Source organism: Globicephala melas, chromosome 15, assembly GCF_963455315.2.
Source record: "Globicephala melas chromosome 15, mGloMel1.2, whole genome shotgun sequence".
NCBI classification, from domain to species: Eukaryota; Metazoa; Chordata; class Mammalia; order Artiodactyla; family Delphinidae; genus Globicephala; species Globicephala melas.
Window position 1 is genome coordinate 16405419 of NC_083328.1, and position 20857 is coordinate 16426275.

The following is a 20857-nucleotide window of genomic DNA, read 5'->3' on the forward strand; positions in this document are numbered from 1 at the left end:
CCATTCCCCAGAGGCTGGACTCGGAACCCAGATCTCTGCACCTTCTTTTCTTTGTAAAACAAGTTCTCTTTGCTTTTCTGATTACAAAAGCAGCTGATGCTATGGAACAGAAGATAACCCCTAACCTCTTGTTCCGTCCTCTTGACCAAACATGTTCTCCTTCCAACTTTGGCAAAACACTTAAGTTATAAAATTAATCACTTTGTGGAATGTTTGCACCAGCTCTGTGCAACCTTATCCTGTTCTCTCTTTTCAGGACAATAGTTTGGAGAGTTGTCATTTTAACTGTTTAAGGAAAGAATCATTTATTCATTCGACAAATATTTCTTGAGCCAGAGAATATTCTAAAAGCTATGGATACCCTGGTAAGTGAGCTCTTTTCTCATGAAATTTACATTGTAGTGGGGACAGACAAACGATCACAAGTGAACAAACAAAAACAAGAATTTCGTCCGGCTTGTGCAATTTAAAACGCCTTGGTTGGGCTTCCCTGGTGGCGCAGTGGTTAAGAATCCGCCTGCCAATGCAGGGGACACGGGTTCGAGCCCTGGTCCAGGAAGATCCCAAATGCCGCGGAGCAACTAAGCCCGTGCGCCACAACTACTGAGCCTGCGCTCTAGAGCCCATGAGCCACAACTACTGAAGCCTGTGTGCCTAGAGCCCGTGCTCTGCAACAAGAGAAACCACCGCAATGAGAAGCCTGTGCACCGCAACAGAGAGTAGCCCCCGCTCGCTGCAACTAGAGGAAGCCTGCGCGCAGCAACAAAGACCCAACGCAGCCAAAAATAAATAAATAAAAATAACAAACAAACAAAACGCCTTGGTTAAGGAAAGCCTCACGGAGAAGGTGGCATTGAAGCAAAGACCAGAAAGAAGTTAGGGAGTGATTCATGCTAAAATTCCTGTTTATTTCCTTCAGAGCACGTAGTACCATCTGACATACTGTATATTTACTGATTAATTTATTGTTTAGAGTTAGGGGAGGGGAACACTGGCAGCTAAGAAACCTGAAGCCATAGAGAACAAACTTGTGGTTGCCAAGCGGGGGGAGGCGGGAAGGAGAGGGATGGACTGGTAGTCTGGGGTTGGTAGATGTGAACTATTACATTTAGAATGGATAAACAAGGTCCTACGTATAGCACAGGGAACTATATTCAATATCCTGTGATAAACCATAATGGAAAAGAATGTATGTCTGTGTATAACTGAGTCACTTTGCTGTACAGCAGGGATTGGCACAGCATTGTCAATCAACTATCCTTCAATAAAAATAAATAAGTAAGAAACCGGAGGCAATGAGAAGGGCTGGAGGCTGAGTGACCACAAGCAGAGGGTGAGGGTTGGCAGGGCCCTAGGGGCCAGGCAGGTAGGCCTAAGTGTCCTCTTTTCTGCTATGTCTCACCCACCCTCCCTGCAGTCAGGAGCTGCCGCCCCACTCCGTGGAGGAGACACGCCATCTCCACCAGGAGTCTCTGTGGTCATTGTCAGAAGCCCTGTCTGTCACCATCCTTCTTACCATGGCTCCCAGCTGCCCCTTTGACCCAGTCCATATTCTTGAGTGTGGCATTCCAGGACCTCCATCACCTACCTGCGTCTTAGTGTAAGTGCCCTCTGGTTCCCCTGCTTCAGAGCTGGTACCTGGCACTAAGTAGGTGCACAATAAATATTCGCGAATCAATGCGTCAGAAATAGTCTCGCTTAGCACAGGGAACTATATTCAATATCTCGTAATAAACTATAACGGAAAAGAATCTGAAAAGGTGGGACCTCAGGGCTGGGCCTCTTGCTGTGCCTCATCTCCGGGCCTGGTTTCTGTTTTCTGGTCCCTCTTCATTCCTTTGTTTATTCATTATAGGTCATATGCACTAGGGGTTAAGAGTATGGACTCTTGTGACTATAGTTGATTACACTGTATTGTATAATTGAAATTTGCTAAGAGAGTATAACTTACATGTTCCCCTCTACACACACACACACAAAGATAAGTATGTGAGGTGATGGATGTGTTAATTAACTCGATGGGGGTAATCCTTTCACAATGTAAATGTATGTCAGATCCTCACGTTGTATGCTTTGTTATCTTTTTTCTTCCAATTTTATTGAGATACAACTGCATACAACACTGTGTAAGTTTAAGGTGTACAGCGTCATGATTTGACTTACATACATCATGAAATGATCGCCACAATAAGTTTAGTGAACATCCATCATCTTATATAGATACAAAATTAAAGAAATAGAAAAAAATTTTTTGTTGTGATGATTGTTGTACACTTTAAATAACTTATAATTTTATTTGTCAATTATAACTCAATAAAGCTGGAAGAAAAAAAAAGAGTGTGTACTCTCAAGCCATACTGTTTTGTTTCAAATTTCAGTTCTGTTACTGTCATTTAACCTCAGTTTCATCCTCTGTGAAATGGATTGTTTTGAGGATTACATATTTTATGCATGTTAAGCCTTTAGAACAGTGTCTGACATACAGAGAAGTCTCAGTAAATGCTAACTGCTATACCAGGCAGTAGAGTATAGTGGTTAAGAAAGCCAGATGGGGGCCTCCCTGGTGGCACAGTGGTTAAGAATCCACCTGCCAATGCAGGGGACACAGGTTCAAGCCATGGTCCAGGAAGATCCCACATGTCATGGAGCAACTGAGCCTGTGCTCTAGAGCTGGCGAGCTGCAACTACTGAGCCCATGAGCCACAACTACTGAAGTCCGTGTGCCTAAAGCCCATGCTTTGCAACAAGAGAAGCCACCACAATGAGAAGCCCACACACAGCAATGAAGAGTAGCCCCCGCTCACCACAACTAGAGAAAGCCTACGTGCAGCAACGAAGACCCAACACAGCCAAAAATAAATTAATTAATTTAAAAAAAAGAAGAAGAAAAGAAAGCATGGGGAATTTCCTGGTGGTCCAGTGATTAAGACTCTGCACTTTCACTGCAGGGGGGGGGTGGGTTCAATCCCTGGTCGGGGAACTAAGATCCCCACATGCCCCACGGTGTGGCCAAAAAAAAAAAAAAAAAGCCAGACATCCTGGGTTTAAATCCCAGAGCTGCCATTTACTAGCTCTGTAACCTTGGGCACAAAATCTTAACTTCTCCGGGCCTCAGTTTCCTCTTCTGCATGAAATGAACACGAATAATAATACCTACAACACAGGGTTATTGTGAGAATTAAATGAGCCAATAGTTGAAAAGTGTCTGGCCTATATAAGCATTTGATTAAATTTTGATTACAATTTTATTCCATTTAGTGTAAGCTCCATGAAGCCAGAACTTTCAGTCGGCTTCATTCACTGCGTATCTCTAATGCCTAGAACAATGCCTGGGATATGCTGAGCTGCGCAGTAAATATTGACCAAAAGCAGCTACGCTGTTTTCACTCTGTTCTTCTCCCTGAAGTGCTCTCTCCACTGGATCTGACACAGTGCTCTTTCTACTACATAATACTATTTGACTCTGTCATGATTTTTAAAATCTAGTCTGTGATTTTTGACATTGGAAATCAACAGTGAAGGTAGATCCAGGCAGGAGAGGGGACATAGGCTACGAGTGGCAGAAACACAATTCAAAATAGCTGAAGCAAAAAAGAGGATTGGCTCGTGAAACTGAACATTTCAGAATTAATTGCTTCAGGAGTGTCTGGATCCAGGAGCTCAAAGTAAGTCATCATCAAGACTGTCAGCTCCTTCTGCAGCTCTCAGCTCTACTTTCCCATGCATTGACTCCAGTCTGAGGCAGCATCTTCCCTCATGGCAGACTCAGCTTCACAACCTTCCAGTTTAGTCATCTCCGCCAAGAGAAAGCCTCTTTCCTGACAGTAAGTCCAGCAAGTGCCTCTCAGTGTGTTGTGTACCCATCCTCGAATCCTTCATTGTAGTGAGAGGCGTGGGGTACCCTGACTGGCTGGGCCTGCGTCATGTGCCCACCACGAGGGTTAGGGCTGTCAGCCTCAGGGAGAGAGGATGGATAATTCCCCAAAGGAAAATCCAGATACTTTATTATATTTTTTAATTTAAAAAGAAAGAATAAAAAATAATTAATTTTTTTTTTAAATAAAAGAATGGTGGACAGGTGGAAACGACAGACGTCAACTGCATCCCGAGCGAGGCTTTTCTCTCCTTATCCTCGTACCCAGTCGCCAGTTGACAATCTTTGCTTTATGAGCTCTTAATATATATATATATATGGCCGTGCAGCCTGTGTGACTTTAGTTCCCAGACCAGGGATTGAACCCATGTCCCGGCTGTGGAAGCGTGGAGTCCTAACCACTGGACCGCCAGGGAATTCCCAATGAGCTCTCAATATTAATAGCACTTTCCAGTTTCATGAGCACCAGAGCACATGTTCATGTGTCCTCTTTCTCTGGGAGAAAGGTATTGCTATGCCCACTCTCCAGGTGAAGAAATGAAGGCCAAAGAGTGGTTGCCAGTGTCTCCCAGTAAGTTACAAAGTGCTCTGCTTTATCGTGCCCTCTCTGGTTTCACATCAGGTCAGTCTGCTGGGCTAGGCAGCTGCCTCTGTGGGCAAGGACCAGGGTTCCCACACCTTAACATTCAACCCTAATTCTGTCTTCCCCTCTCCAACCTCAGAGCAGAAGTATGGAAGGAGTGGACGTTGTTCAGACCAACACTGCCAACAGGACCCAGACGGCTGATAAGCTGGGTGGATGCTCAATGTCTGGAGAAGACTCTAGGAGTTCGGGAAGGGCCTGGAATATGTAGAAAAATTGAAAGGCTAAGAGACTAACATCTATATCTTCGGGTTGTAACAGGGTCTTAGTGTAGGTGGGAATGAGATTGGACAGTTCTCAGAGACATAGAATGAAGGCGGCATTTATGAGATGTTGAGACCTGAAGGAGGGACGAGGAGCCAGTTATTTGGAGAGCTGAGGGAAAAGTATTCTAGGCAGAGGGAACAGCAGGTACAAAGGCCCTGAGGTAGACATGTGCCTGGTGTGTTTGTGGGGCAGCCAGGAGAACAGAAGAGGTCAATGGGAGGGATCACGGTGACACTGTAAGCCACTGGAAGGGCTTTTGCTTTCACTCAGGGTGAAATGAGGAGCCATGGGAATCAGTGAATCAGTTGTGCAGTTAGCCTGTTGGGACCCAGGATCAAAACTGAGGTAGAAGGAAGAAAAGTGGGTGAGCAGAAACATATATGTTGTATACATTCTTTTGCTCAGATCAGATGGTACATAAAAATATAAGCTGTGAGTGTGTTCCATTCCTGGGGAGTGAACTGGGGGGCTCAAACGCAGGGTTCAGGATAAGCAAGGGACACAGCAGTCAGGGGTGGCTGAGACCCCAAGGAGGCTGCCAGGTGAGGGCCCCCGGATTGGGTGGGGCCCAGTGTCAGCCTCAGAGCTTAGGGCTGCTGGAGGACCTGGTGTCTGCCCGGGGCCTGCCTGCCTCTCTCAGACACCTGTCAGGGCCTGGCCTGGGGCTCAGCCCGGAGCCTGTCTCCATTCCAAGTCCTCTCCATAGGGAGGCTTGATGAAGCCCCACCCAACTTAGGAAATGAGTCCCAACCAATGGTCCTGAGAGCTGAGGCTGTCCACACTGTGGCCCAGGGCCTAATTGGCTTTTTCCCTGAGGCGTCTGCTTCTGGCCGGAACTCTGCTCTGATGCATGTCTCTGGGTTACCAGGTGCCTTCTGCCTGGGGTCCCCCACCTGCACCCTGTACCTATCCGAACTTCCTAAGCTCTAACTGTAGCCTCTTCTTTACCCTCTTCCTCCAACACTCCTTTGGCTTTTCTTTGCCCATTGATGACAACCATCCCAAGTATTTATTAATGACAACTAGCATTTCTTGAGAGCTTCCTTGTGGGTCAGGCCTTATACTAATACCAATAGCTAAAACCTACGGTCTTACCACGTGCCAGCCCCTGTTCCAAGCACTTTATAAACAATAGCTCATTGAATCCTCTGAACAGTCTTATGAGTTTGGATTATTTTTCTCATGTTATAGATGATGAACCTAGGCACAGAGAGGTTAATTAACTTGTGTAAGATCACACAGCCACTCAGTGGCAGTGCCAGTCATTTATACGCATAATCATCACAGCTGTGCTATCTGGCTGGTAAGAGTAGTGTCCCCCGCCGGGTAGAGGAGCCAAGCACAGGGAGGTTTCCTGCCTTGACCAAGGTCACCCTGGGAAGTGCTGGAGCTGTGAAAGGTCTGTCTGACTCCCCAGTGGGGCCCTGACCCTTCAAGCCCTGTACCTTCCCAATTTTGCCTTCACATCTGGGCTGAGAGGTGGGCAGGGCTGGGATCGCGGGCCTCATTTTCCAGATGGGGAAACTGAAGCCCAGTGTGCTCAGGCAGAGCAGAGCCGGGACTTGCACCGGGACTTTTCACCCCCAGGCTGGTGTTTTTTTTCTCTGCAGCCCTGCCTCAGGAACTCTCTTCCTGGCACTCAACAGACCTGGCTTCCCACCTTCTCCTCACACCCTGCAAAGCTCAGTCTTCCTGCCCCTGCATTCCTGTGTCATTTACATAGAACACCCAGCGATGAACATCTAGTCCCTGGCAAGGTGCCCCCTGCACTCCCTTTCTCTCAGCCCTCCGCGCACTGCACGTGCCTGCCTGGGTTTGAGAGTGCGGGGGGGGGGGGGGGGGGGCGTAGGAAAAAAGAGGTGGGACCGAGTGTGAGAAACCCTTTTCCCCTTCCAGGCTCCTCCCGCCCTGCCCCTGCAACCCCAGGGTCAGTAGTCCCATAAGAGACGCTGTATTTAGAGGCGGCCCCCAAGCTGGGTGGAAGGGGGTGGGGCACCCAAGCTGCCTTGCTGCCGCCTTGCGTGCGCGCTGCAGAATAAACCCTAGGTGTGGTGTGCAGCAGGGCGCATGCGTACAATGGGTCCAGTGATTAGGGCTGGGACACGGGGCTTTATTCACCTCTGCTCTCCTGGGAGCGGGTGGGAGCTGTGCCTAGCCTCAGGGACCTCATCACTCGTGTTTGGGAGACTCAGAGGTGTGGCCCCAGCTCCAGCCTGGCCTCACCTCCCCCCAGCCTTCCCACCTTCACTGAAGCCCATCTTAGTTTCACCGAGGGGTTAGATCTGGAAGCTGAGATCATGGGGCCCAGGGATTCCCCTTGCCAGCCCAAGCTGAAAATGAGGGACTGGAGTTCCAGTCTTCATTCTGTCACTGATCTGCTGTGTGACCTTGAACAAGACTTCCCCTCCCTGATTCCATCCTGATGTCACATCTGAGGCTCCTAACTTCTGCTTCCTGAACTCAGGATTCCCATGCAACCCCATGGAGTGCCCCACACGGCCAGAGCTGTAACAGGGCTTGGAAAATAATCAGAAAAATTGGTGGATGGTTCCTCTCTCTGTCTCTTTTTAATCATCTGGGTTTTAATTTCTCTATGTAATAATAGTGGCAGCATTTGAAAATTGTGATCACTTTCCGATGAGGAAACTGAGGTCCAGAGTAGGCTAGTGACTCACGTGAGGTCACCAGAAGGGTTAGCTGCACACCGGAGTCTACAGCCCTTTTCAGGCTGTTCTCACCCCTCACCACATCCCTTCCATTTCCTGCTGGCCCCAACCCAAGCCTCAGCCTACTAGCCAAGATCCACTTGTGGAAACAGGCCCGGGGGGGCAGAGATGGGCCAGGCCCATCCTCTAAGGATATGGACAGAGGCTGGCACTGCCCTCACTGACCCTCTGGCTTTTTGCCAAGGATCTAAGATCGTCAACCCACAGCCATGCAAAGCAGCCCAGGTGCCTCCTTACCCCCCTCAGCCCCTGACTGAAGCCTTGGACAGACTGGGAGAAAGCTGACTGTGAGACTTCAGGACTCTGGCTGCTCCCAGACCCGCTGCTCCATGCAGGCAATTTACAGCTCACCAGCCATGAGCAGAACCTGGATGAGACACTTGTGGCAGAAGATAGATTTGTTCAATGATTTATTGAGAACCTGCTGTTGTTAGCTACTGGGGATACATCAGCTCACAGAACAGGCAAAAATTCCCATCTTTGTGGAACGCATATTCTAGTGCATGGAGACAGACCAAAAAAAAAAAAAAGAGAGAGAGAGAGAGAGAAAGAAAATGTTCAATATCTAAAAATGTTTGATATCTAAAATGCTATGTAGAAAAAAATAATGCAGGGAAGGGGATAGAGAGTTCCAGGGGCAGGGCTGCCCTTTTTCAGGGTAGTCAGTGAAGACCCCATTTATAAAGGAGATATTTGAGCAGAGTAATAAGGAGAGAGTGAGCTTTGCAGATATGAAGAAGAGTGTCCTAGGCAGAAGAAACAGCAAGAGCAAAGGCCCTGAGGCAGGAGCATGAATGGAATGTTCTAGGAGCAAGGAGAAGGCCAATATGGCTGGAGAGGTATGAGTGAGGATAGAGTAGGCAAGATAAAGAAATGTGAAATGTCCATTGGAGACAAGATTTATGGCAGGAAGGGATGAGCCACTCAGGGGAGAAAGCCCATGCCAAGGGGTCTGGACACAGAGAAGGCTGGGGAAAGAGAACTCTGGAGAAAGCAGTGAGGGCATTCTAGGCAGGGAGACCAGCTTGTGCAAAGGCAAACAAGCAGTTGGTGGAGCAGGGAGAGGGCTGAGGCACGAGGCTGGAGGAGTCAGCTGCAGCCAGACTGAGAAGGGCTGAGAAGCAGCAAAGGCTGGGAGGTCTCTGAGAAGGTTGGGAAGGCCAGGAGGTTGTAGTCAGAGAGTGGGAGATGGGGTTCAAAGTTTGAAAGGTAAAGCAGTTCTGGATGATGGCAAAGAGTCAGGAGCGGCTATGGTCGGAGGGGTGAGTGGGTGGCCATGCCTCCTGGACAATGGCAGGACTTGGGGATGTGAGGAAGACCAGCCAGGGCCTCTGCCTGTCCTCACCATCAGTCTGAGGATGGATGGGACCCCCCCCATTGAGGAGCACCAGCTGCATGGCATGTGGGGGAATGGGATGCCGCCACTGGGGGGCACTGTAACGGAAACTGGTCTGGGCTAGGCAGGTGCCAGCCGCTCTTCCTTTTCCCTCTCCTCCTGCAGCCCTCTGGGATTGCTCCCCCGCTGGTGCTGGTACTTCCCTGGCAGTTGGTCCCAGGCGGCCCTGCCCAGGCACGGCTGAGGAGGTAGGGTATAGGAAGGGGAAGCCCCCTTGGTTTCTGTCTCACGGCAGGGACCCAGCAGGGAAACCCCATGGGTCCTAAAAGGAAAGTGGCAGCAGTGGGCTTGGGGGAAGACCAAGAAACCCCCATCTTCTCCCTGAAGATGGGAAATCTAGGGTGGGGCTGAGGGCGAGGCTGTGCTGGAAGGAAGATCTGTAACCGGCCCTGACGGCCCCTGACAGCCGTCTACAGAGCAGAAACACCAGAACTATTCTGGGACCTGGCTGAGCCCTGATCCTGACCTCACAGAAGCCCAACCTGGCCACAGACTGAGCCCTGACCCTGGTCATCAACTGAGCTCTCATCGCAGCCCAAGCCTGAGTCCTGACCTGAGTCACAGGCTCAGTCGGAACCTTGGCCGCAGACTGAGGTCTGGGCCCCATTTGGCTTGAGCTCTAAGCCCAATCCTAACTGGCCCCTTGCAGAGCCCCCAGGTCATTGATAGCTCTGACCCCAAACACAGGCAGAGGCAGGATGTTGGTCCCAGACAAAGCTCTGAGTCCAGCCCTAGACCAAGTCCTGATCATAGTTATAGACTGAACGCTAATCCTAGATCTGCCTCTGGCTGAAGTCTGAGCTTGGCCCTGAATGAACGTGTTCTCATCCAGCCCTGACCCTGACTATAGACTGAACTCTGACTCTGCCGAGACTGAGACCCCACGGCCTCACACAAAACCCCATCCCAGCTACCCACTGAGCCCTGACTTCCCTGGCACTCCCTCCCTCAGCCATCTGGTAAACCAGAAGAGAGTAAGGATGACTCAAAACCCCAAGTCCCCTCTAATGGGCAATCCCCTTACCTGGCCATCCGTCTTTTGAAGGACAGTGAGCTGGTGATGGCACTAGGATGATGATGACAAAGAAGAGAAACAGGAGGGGGTTAGAGTCTCTGGGATCTAGCAGCAAGCAGAGCAGGGTGGCTCACCCAAGAGTGGGGAAGTGAGGGCAGGGCTGGACCTGGTAGAGCAGCAGGGAGTCAGGAGCTGCGATTGACCGAAACCCCAGCTTCCCACCACCCTCACTGCACCTCCCACCCCCTCTGGGAAGGGAAATTACATTTCCCCATTTTAGCAAGGGGTGGTGAGAGGGAAGACTGAGTGAACACAAAGCCGAAAGTACAAGCAGGACGGAAAGTGAAACCGGGCGCAGCCCCCAGTATAAGACTCCCCCTGCCCGGGAGATGGCTGTCCAAAGAGGCTGGCCCCACCATGGGCCAGACGGCAGGCGACATTGGCTGGCGTGAGTTTGAGGCCAGGGCTGGGGCAGAGGGGTGGGGGGCCTGGCTGAGACTGGGCAGAGGATGGGTGAACTTGCCTGCTGTGGATGGGCGCCAAGGGCTGAGGTGCTACTATGTGGGCAAGACTAAGGATACAGGATACAGCTGACTGGAGGATGGGAGTGAGACAGGCATAAACTGGGGAGAGGGGATGGGGCAGAGGGGTAGTGATCAAGCCAGGGCTGGGCAGAGGATGGGGCAGGGCAGGTTGGCTGGCATGAACGGGGGGACAGCGTTCTGCAGAAGGGTGGAAGTTTGGTGAGGGCTGGGCTGAGGATGGGAAGAGTTGACTGGCATGAATGGGGAGAGTCGGGCAGGCGCTCTGACCAGGACCAGGAGCATAGATGAAGCGTTTATTTGGGGTGGATGAGCAGGGGCCAATCAGCTTGGCTGAGAACTGGGTCTGGCTAGAGGAAAAACAGTCGGAGCAGGGGGCTGGGGCCAAGGAGTCGGCAGCCTAACTGGGTCAAGGGTCTGCAGTTTGAAGCTTGGGAGGAGGTCCAAGCTACAGATGGTGGCTGAAGAGCTCAGAGGCTGGAAAGAGAGCTCTAGACAGAGGAGCCGATGGTAGGGTCGGGGTAGGGACCAAGGGCTGAAAGACGGGGACAGAACCTTCAAAGGCCGGGCGAAAGCCCCAGGATTGGCTGCAGAGGGGAAGGAGAAACCAAGGGAAGGGTCTGGGGGCTCCAGAGCTCAGGCAGAAAGCAGGGGGTCAGTAAGAGACGGCACAGCTCAGTTCTGGGTGGGCAATATCCACCAGGGCCTCGGGGTGCCCACCCATAGAGCTAGGAAGAACCCCAGTCTGCCTTAAGTCTCCAGGGTGCCACAGCGGACCCCAAGCCAGGGAGCCTGAATGCTAGATTGCAGGCATGACCCACCACCTGTGTTAAGTCCATGGGCGTAGTGGAAGCGCCCAGAATCTCCCCTTAGTCTTTACTGAGAGTACATTTCGAGGAGCAGAGCCCAGGGCTTAGAGATCAAGGATGGATAGGAAAGAGGCATGGAGAGAAGGGGGGGCAGGAACAGACTTCAACTTAGTGACCAGTTTTGGTTTGGGTTTCGAGAAGAATTGTGTAACTCCCTAGTGATTGCTAGATTTCCTCTCCCTGAAGAAGACACAGCCCTCTTCCCAGAGCTCCAGCCCCACTGCCCCTCTTCCCTCTTTCCAGGAAATGCAGGGCAGGAAGCACTTTCAGAAATCAGCCAGTCTGACTCCCCCATTTTACAGATGGGAGCCTGAGGCACAGAGATAAGACGTGACTTGTTCAAGGGAAGAACCCAAATGAGAAACAGGTTCAGCCTCCCATTCCAGACCCTCCTCCCTCTCCTGGCACCCCGTGTTCCTCCCAGCCTGCAGAGTGATCTACCTGCCTTGGGGGAGGCTGGACCAATCTGTCCTTCTGACTCCCCGGGATAGAGCCTCAGCATCATCAGCCCACCCCTGGGGCCCTGGTTCAGGTCATCAGAGCCGCCTGGCTGAGCCCGGGGAATCCTTGGCAGAACAGACCGTGCCCACGCCAGGGGAGGTGGCGGTCTCCTCTGAGTTCCCTGGGGGAAGCATGCAGGCTCTGCATTTGGGCAGATCTGGAATCCAGTCCTGGTCCCCTCACCCTCTGGCTATGTACCCTTGGGCAAGTCAACCTTACTGAGCCTCACTTTCCCCATCTGCAAAATAGGGAGAATAATAGCACCCAGGCTGCCACATACCCTCGTGCAGTTTGTTCACTGAGAAAGACACTTGGCCGAGGGAGATAGTGGGGTTCAAGATGCAGCCCGAGATCCGCTTGCAAAGGCGGGCACTCTGTGCAAGACTGTGTCTGCCTGGGGGAAGGGGCACTTTCCTTTCACTGTACAGAGATGCCATATGGTGTCTCAACAGCTTGTTAGTGGTTTTGAGGGGTCAGTGAGATGACACACAGAGCGTGCCTGTAGTCCCTTCCCTTTCCTGAGTTCTTTTCCAGCTCTTCCCCTCATCTTGCCCGCCCCCTCCTCATTGCTCCAGGGGTCAGCCTTTTGCTACTCTCCTTGCTCCTGGCTCGAGCTGGTGTCTGGGGATTCCCGAGGCCCCCAGGGAGGCCCCTCCGGAGCCTGCAGGAGTTGCAGAGGGAGTTCAAGGTCAGCCTGCATCTCTCCAGGAAGCTGCTCTCCGAGGTTCGGGTCCAGGCCCGTGACTTTGTGAGTCTCCCTAATGCAGCTGGCTCTGGGGATGGGAAGATCCCCAATCCCCTCGGGCCCCCACTAAAAGACCTTGCCCCATAGGCTGAATCTCACCTGCCAGGAGTGAACCTGGACCTTCTGCCCCTGGGAGAGCAGCTCCCCAACGTTTCCCTGACCTTCCAGGCCTGGCGTGGCCTCTCTGTGAGTGGCGGACTGGCGGGGTGGGACAGGCAAACTGGCAATAAGGCTGGGCTGGGGGGATGGAGATAAAGTTGGGGATTGAATTGAAGATGGATTTGGGGATAAATTGAGGGAGAGAATCTGGATGAGGCTGGGTAGGTCACTGAATATAAAGATGAGGCTGGAATAAAGAAATGGCGTTAGGAAGAAGGTAAGAATGAAGCTGAGCAAGGAAAGATGTGGGGATGGGAACAGAATGGGGTTGGGGTTAGAGGTTAGTATGGAGGAGGCGTGGAGCTGGTGTTACGAGTGAGAATGGTAAGAGGTTAGGGATGGGAAGAAGATTGGGGATGAGAGTGAAAATGAAGTGGGGGATAGAGAAAGAATGGGGATCGCTGGTGAGGATGGGAATGGAATGGGGTTGGGTAGAGTTGGAGATGGGATGGAGAGATGGTGACATTGAGGCTGGACACAAGAAAGAGGGATGGAATTGGGATAAGCATGGGAACAAGGATGGGAAAGAAGTTGAAGACAGAATGAAAACAAGTGAGGAGATGGAGATGGGGCGGGGCGGTAGAGAAGGGAATGGAATGGGGTTGTGGGTAGAGAGTGACAGAAGGATGGAGATGGGGTTGGGGGTTGGAGATGAGCTCGGGTGTGACTGAAAATGAGGTTGGAAAAGGAGATAGGATAGAGATCAGACACAGTGGAGATGGGAATGGTGATGAACATAGGAAGGGAGTAGAGATGGAGATGTGGTTAAGGATGAGAATAGATATGGGGACGGAATGGGGATTGGAGTTCATGCTGGGAATGGGACCCAAATACAGAAGAGGTTGGGTTTGAAGTGGGTCATCCTTGGCCTGCAGGCCTTTCCTGATGCCTTCCCTCCCCTTCCACAGGCCCCAGAAAGACTCCGCTTCCTCTCCATGACACTTCACCCCTTCCATACCCTGTTGGGAGGGCTGGGGAGCCAGGGGTTCTGGACCAGTTCAGAGAGGTTGCAGCTGTGGGCCATGAGGCTGGATCTCCGAGATCTGCAGCAGCATCTCCGCTTCCAGGTAGAGTGCCCACCCACCCTCCTCGACCCCCAGAGATGAACACTCAAAATTGAGGCTCATTGGTTCCCTTTGAAAACACCCCCTGCCCAGAGGTAGGATAAGTCTGGAAGGAGATGCTCCAGGTCCTCTGAGTGTGTGTGTGTGTGTGTGTGTGTGTGTGTGTGTGTAGGTGTACCAGGTCCTACCTCTGCCCCCTGAACCTCTGCCTTCTCTTGGGGTCTTGGTCTTAAATGAGAGAAGCCAGGACAGCATCTGGCATCAGCAGGCCCTACAGCAAACAAAGCACGTTCCCTTCTCCCTCATCCTCTGACATCACCAGATTCTCCTGAACATTTCAAAGGGAAACAGGAATTTTACCCTTAATAAAAGAATCGAAAATGAAAACAGCATAAAAACTAACCATATCACCTTTCTGCCCATTTCTGATCTTAAGACGACGTTTAAGAGAGGAACTTCCAGTTCCCTGGTGGCCTAGTGGTTAGGACTCCAGGCTTTCATTGCCAGGGACCAGGTTCTATCCCTGGTAGGGGAACATCCCGAAAGCCCCATGGCACAGCAAAAAAAAAAAAAAAAAAAAAAAAGAGAGAGAGAAAGAGAGGACCTTCCAGAGTCCCCAGCCCCCCGGGCAATCCTGGATGAGTGAGAGCCAGCTCCATGAGCACCATCTTGCTCTGTGACTTCCATTTATTTGAACCAAAAACAAAATCAGGCAGTTCACATGAAACGATGACATAATGGAGGATGCGAAGTAGGGGTTGTCCAGGGAAACCATGCCCTTGTGGTCTCTGATGTCATTCTGCACCACTGGGCACATAAAGGAACAAGGATTCATTCAGGGTCTCAGGCGGGCCATTCTCTGACCCATGGGTCTCTCCCCACAGGTGCTGGCTGCAGGATTCAACCTCCCTGAGGAGGAGGAGAATGAGGAGGGGGAGGGGCTGCTCCCAGGGGCTCTGGGCGGCCCCTTGCAGATGTCAGCCCAGGTGTCCTGGCCCCGGCTCCTCTACACCTACCAGTCGCTACACTCCTTGGAAATTGTCTTGTCTCGGGCGGTGAGGGACCTGCTGCTGCTCTCCCAGGCCGGGAACCCAGCCCAGGCCTTGGAGTTCCCCACACCCAGCTCCCAGCCCTGATGGAGGGTGACTTCTTAGCCCCTTCCCTCCACCCATCAGGACTTGAGGACTGGAGTCTGGGCCGGCAGACAGGCTCCGGCTCATCTGCCTTAGACAAGGCACGACTCCACTGTTCTCCTGCCCCAGACCCTATCCAATAACTTAAGGCCCCTCCAGTCCTTGCCAGATATTTATTTCTTAGATATTTATTTATTGTTTAGAAAAATGGTTTATTTATTGTTTCGGGGACCTGCTAGTCATCCTCAGACTAGGCTGCCACGCTGGGTGCCTAATAAAGCACTCTCACCCTCTCTCTGCCTCGGCTTCTTTTCAGAGAAGGGGTCCCGACACGCAAAGGGGCCCTGGAACAGAGTCTGAGGCTTCTGTTTACCCTGGACTCCTCTCTGATCTTACATTTTTGGGGTTCCTGGCCCACCTTCCCCCACTCTGGCTTGTTCAGCTGGTGGCTGCCGTAGTAACTAGCAGAGTTCTGAGACCGAGCTCCCACTTTGGAAGCTCAAGGCAGCTGGTCTGCTTCTCTTTGGTTGCAAATGGAGCACCACCGGCCCTCCTGACCTCTTCCTCCAGGCCGGCTTCAACCTCAGAGGTTTGCATTAGTCCTACACAGCTCTCCAGGGCCTGATGGGGGGTTGAGAACCCGGGGTGGGGGTCAAGGAGTGGGCGCAGTAGAGGGGGAAGGCTGTGGGGAGAACTGTCTCTGTCCTCGCTCAGTCCTCCAAGCAGCTGAGACAGGTTGGGGAGGTAGGCAAGGCAGGTCATCAGAGAGAGATGACCCCAGCGGGGCAGTGGTCCACCAGCCACATTGGACAGTCAGACTCCTTAAGTTCATGGTTCTCGCAGACATCTGGCTCTGTCTGCTCCGTGAATGACACACCAAGAAACTAAGGCCCAGAGGGTGGAAAGGATGCGTCCAAAGCGGCAGAGGGAGTCAGGCTGAGCAGGGTTCAACCCAGCCTTCTGAGCCTCACGTCCCAGTCACTGGGGCTTTGGCTGGCCCAGCCTGGCTCGCAGCTCCTGCATCATGCCAGGGTGTGCCAGGCCAAACCTGCAGACGGAAGACAGGCCGTGGGAGCTGGTGTCCAGATGCCGTCAGCCTCCTCCCCATCCCAGGCCGGTCACCTCCCCCTGGGCTTACCTCTGTCCCAGGGGCCTTCTGGCTGGCAATGGAGTCCCTTCAGGGCTGGAGGAGCTTGGCTCCGGGGCGTGCTCTGGCTCGAGAAGTCTCTGTTCGGGGGCTACCAGCTCTTCCTCCGGTGGGGGGCTGGGAGGCTCCTGCGGTTGCTCAGGGGCGGGGTTCCGTCGGAAAGAGGGCCGGGAGCGGCGCTGTGAGGAGCTGCGGGAGAGGAGGGCTCGGCTCCTCGGGACAGAGACGTCCAGGCGAGCCCCGGGGAGCAGGGCCTACGGGGAAGAGGGCACGGGGTACCACGGGGCCGGCTTCAGCTTCGAGATTCTGCTCTGCCCAGCCCAGGACCCTACCTGGAGCCCTCACCTCACTCCAGCTGCTGTGAGCCTCTCCGCATGGTCCAGGCTTAGCCTCTGCAGGGTCCTGGTTGGTTGACGGGTCCTCTTGGCCCTGGATGCCCTCCAGTCCTTCTGGGTCAATCTCCTCAGCCTCTGCCTTTTGGTCTCCAGTCACCTCGATATCCTCCACCGCAAGGGGCCTTTGTGCCTCTCCCTCGGGGTGCGTGTCCCCGTGCTGCCCCTCACCGCTTTGCCCCTGCTCTGTCCCTTGCCATCCTCCAGCCTCTTCTTCCCACAGTGTGTGCCCTCCTGGGAGGCCCTCTACCCTCACCACCTGGGAGCCCGAGGTAACGCCATCCATCCCCCAGCTTCCTTCTGCTACTGCGGATTCCTCCACCTCAGCCTGCTGTCCCCCGGGCTCACCCTCCCGAGGGGCCTCAGAAGCCTCTGCTTGGCCACCTCTGCCAGGCGCCTCCTCCTCTGCTGAGCCCTCCAGGCCAAACTCCTGCCCACCTGTTTTCTCCCCCTCTGCAGCCACTACCAGGTCCTCACCTCCGCCGGCTTCCTCTCTCCCTTCTGAATCCCAGTCTCTCCCGAATGCTTCCTCAGCCTCTCTGCCGGGCCTGTCCCCAGTCCCAGGAGCCCTTCCATCCAGAGCTGCCTTATCCTCCACCGTCTCGGTAGCCAAAGAATTTGTCTCCAGTTCGTTGCTGTCCTGGAGACTCAGAGCCTCCGCCTCCAGCCTCCAGCCTCTCCTGGATGTTCTGTCTGCCCCCCAGGGCACGGTGGCCTCCACCTCCTCCTCCTTGGTCTCTGTGGCGTCTGACTCTCCCAATGACTGGACGGTCCCTGCTTCTGCTCCCTGCCTTCCACCCAGCTCCTGGTTCTCTGCTCCAGGGGTCTCCCCCTCCTCTGCTCCACGCCAGGCTTCCTTTGCTTTCATCCATTCCCCACCTGCCTCTGGGACCTCTGGTCGTGCAGACTCTCGGCCTCCTTCAGCCTCCGCCACTGGTGCCTGGCCTCCTGTAGCCTCCTCCTTCCCCTCTTCAGCATCTGCTTTTTCCTCCTGGGTGTTCCCTCTCTCCACATCCCTTCTTCTGTCTTCCCAGGCTTCCGCCACAGAGCTGTTAGGTTCTACATACCCCACGTTCCTGGGATATTCCTCCAGGCTCCTCTCTGTCTCCTCCCTGCTCAGGGCTGGAATGCTGCAGAGCTCTTCCTTACATGCCTGCCCTTCCTCAAGTTGCTCTATGGGGGTCTGGGGGCCTCCCACCAGCTCAGGTTCTTGGCCTTCAGTGACCCTGTGCTCAAGGCCACCCCACCCCACCTCCAGTGCTTCTCCCCTGGCCTGAGCCTCTTCCTCACCCCTCTCCCTGCTGAACTCCTTCTTGGGCCTGGCCTCTGGCATTGCCTCCAAGTCAACATCACCTTCAGCCTCATTTGCTGCTTTGTCCTGGAGCAGCTCAGCCTCTGCAGCCCAGCAACTCCTCTGCTGTTGCTCGGCCTCCTCTGCCTGCACCACCTCCTTGAGACTGGTTTGAGCAGCCCTGATCTCTGAGTCTTGCCTCTCCACAGCCTCTCCCTCAGCCTGATCTGCCTGGCCCTCAAAGCCCTCCCCTCCCTCCGCCTCTGACTCCTGACCTTCCTCAGCTTCCCTCCCTGCTGCCTGGTCCTCGGCCGCTTCTTCCACTCTCTCGGTTCCCAGGGCCTGGGTCTGTTTGGGGAAGAGGCTCACTTCAACCTCTCTATTCTCATCTACCTCCTCCTCCTCCTGGCCTCCCTTGGAGGTCTCCTCTAGGGCCCAGACTCTCCCAGTACCCTCTGGGATCCTTTCTCCTGGGACTGCCCCATGTTCAGTCTCCCCAACCCCTGGGAGGTCAGCCTGCTCCCAGCCTGAGGTTTCCCTGTCCTCAGATTCTGCCCCTGGCTCCTGTGTCCCCTGTGCCCTTGTGCTTCGGCCACTCCTTACCACTACCACCTCTTCTTCCCTCCCAGCCCCTTTGGCCCCAGGCCCCTGGATCTCCTCTGCAGCTGTCTCATCAACCCCCTGCTCTGATTCCTTTCTGTCCTCTGCTACCTTTTGCCCATCAACACTCGCTGTCCGCTCAAGCTCCTTGTGCCAGGTCCCCTCTGACTCCGCCCCTCCAGCCACCCCTGGCTCTGTTGCCCTGACCTCCTCCTCCTCCTCCTCCCGTTCCCAGGTTCTCAGTGTCTCCTCTCTCTTCACTTCCTGCTCATCGGGCTGCTGACTCTCCTGGGCTTGGCTACTCCTGTCTCGACCAGCCTCAGACCCTGCCTCAGATTTCCTTCTGGGCTCCAGGGGGATACTTGAATGCTGGCATCTCATGGCCGTGGCTGCCTCCCAGGCCCCAGTGTCCTGCCTATCTGCTTGAGACCCATGGGAGCTGCCTTGTCTGCCACCCCAGGTCTGTTCTGTAGCTGAGCTTTCCTCCTGGCACCTTCCAGCCTCTCCAGGCCCTCTCAGCCCTCCATCCCCCTTGCTTTGGCTGCCTCCAAGGCCCTCCACGGCCTCCTGGGCTTCCTCCTCTACCTTCCCCCCGAGGCTTCTTGCAGCCACCTCCCCCAGTTCCTCAGCTGCACACGCCTCCCTCCTCTCTGCACTGGGGACATCATCTCCCATAAGGTAGGAGACAAAGGTGCTGAAAGACTCCTAGAAGAAAAGAGGGATAGGGACAAAGGTATTAAGAGGAAGCCCAGACCTCTCCCTCGGGGCCCTGGGCCAGAGGGACTCGGGAGAAGGAAGAGGGGTTCTAGGATCTAGGAGGAGGAGGGGGACAGAATCTGCAGAAGGAGCAGGAAACGGCCTAGATTAGAGGTGTGTGGATGTGTTTGTGGAGATGAGGGGATTGAAATCCAGAGAAGATCGGGCTAGCAGGCTGCCTGATTGTGGGGAAGGAATCTTGAGTCTGAGGAGAAGCTCAAAGGGAGAAGGGAAGGTGAGGCCCCAGGGAGCAGGGTGAAAATCTCTGGCCTCTCTTTGCCCCTCTCACCAGTGCCCCCCTCAAGGCCTGATGCAGCCCAGGGAGATGTAGCTGGAGGAAATCCATCCTGTCTGTCTCTGTCTGTGTGTCCAGAAAGCTGACAATGATTGTCCCCACCCACCAAGCCAGTCTTCCCCAGGACCCAAGACACTTCCTCTTCCCCTGTCTCTCCCTGACGCATCCCCACCCCGAGCCCTGCCCACCTTCTGCAATGCCCACAGCTGCTTCCAGCCCAGGCTGGGAAGTGGGTGTATATCACACAGGGGACTCAGGTGGTGTACATTCGGAGCTAAAGGGCAAGGGAGGAGGACCGAAAGGAAAGAGCGGGAGCAGGAGACCTCAGAATTGGGGAGGGGGGAGGGGCATGTGGCAACTGCAGCTCAAGTGACTCAGGTCTTGTATTTACACCTCAGCCGTTTCCGTCTCCCCCCAAAGCCACAGCCTCTCTGTGAGAGGAAGCTGGGGTTTGTGGTTCCTGTTTTGCCTGGGGACAAGGAGTAGGAATGAGGAGGGGGCTGGTAAGAGCTCTGGCTTCTCATTTCAGGGTCATTAATGCTTCCCCAAGAGGAAGAAGGGGCTGGATTGGTGGCTCCAATGCCCATTCCCTCACCTGTAGTCATTCTTGCGAAACGAAACTTGGCTAAACTTTGTACTGTGGTTATTCACGTCTACCTCCCAGCCTCCTTTGAGTTCCTTGAAGGTGGAGGCCATGTATGACACGTTGCTGAATTTCTAGAGCCCGGCATGGGTAGTAGGATCCCATTTTTCATTGGTTGAGTGATCTGGGAAGCAGACCAAAGGGGGTACATTTCAAACAGCAGTCTGAGGGCCTGGTGGTGAGAAAGAGCTGGGAGAGGTGGGCACTGACTGTTGGAAGCCCACAAGAGAGATTAGCAGGGGAAAGACGTGATGAAGAAAATTCAGGATGTTGCTTTACCACCTAGAGGAAGGTAAGAGAATAATCGCTCCTTATCTGGGACTTTGTGAAGTGACCTTAATCGACACCTTTTCCTTGGGTCCCCTCCCTGAGCCTCACTTTCCAAATTTCCAATTAGAGGAACTAGATGAGATCACAGAATCAGAATCTTGGGCCTTAGAATCATCTGGTCTAAGCACCCTTAATGCAGGCAGGAATCCTGCAGCAGCCAGCACCCCTGCCTCTGGTGCTCTATTTCTTTTTTTGTTTGTTTGTTTGTTTGTTTTTTGCGTTACGCAGGCCTCTCACTGCTGCGGCCTCTCCCGTTGCGGAGCAGAGGCTCCGGACGCGTAGGCCCAGCGGCCATGGCCCACGGTCCCAGCCGCTCCGCGGCATGCGGGATCCTCCCGGACCGCACAAACCCGCGTCCCCTGCATCGGCAGGCGGACTCCCAACCACTGTGCCACCAGGGAAGCCCTGGTGCTCTATTTCTTATTGCCGAGTGTCTAAGGTCACCTTTAGGTCTAACGTTGTATGTTCA

At 53.6% G+C, this 20857-nt stretch overlaps 2 protein-coding genes across 2 annotated transcripts; one reads left to right on the forward strand and one right to left on the reverse strand.

Moving 5' to 3' along the window:
• The first annotated feature begins 10249 nt into the window (after nucleotides 1–10249).
• Nucleotides 10250–15342, forward strand: IL27 (interleukin 27). The gene is made up of 5 exons (XM_030871662.3): nucleotides 10250–10369; nucleotides 12409–12581; nucleotides 12666–12764; nucleotides 13646–13804; nucleotides 14686–15342. The coding sequence occupies exons 1-5, from the start codon at nucleotides 10339–10341 to the stop codon at nucleotides 14935–14937; spliced, it is 714 nt and encodes a 237-aa protein (XP_030727522.1). The 5' UTR covers nucleotides 10250–10338; the 3' UTR covers nucleotides 14938–15342.
• Nucleotides 14561–19497, reverse strand: APOBR (apolipoprotein B receptor). Its single transcript, XM_030871659.2, has 4 exons — nucleotides 19410–19497; nucleotides 16427–19069; nucleotides 16073–16335; nucleotides 14561–15982 (listed from the first exon to the last, which is right to left on the reverse strand). The coding sequence occupies exons 1-4, from the start codon at nucleotides 19464–19466 to the stop codon at nucleotides 15913–15915; spliced, it is 3033 nt and encodes a 1010-aa protein (XP_030727519.1). The 5' UTR covers nucleotides 19467–19497; the 3' UTR covers nucleotides 14561–15912.
• Between the last annotated feature and the right edge of the window lie 1360 nt (nucleotides 19498–20857).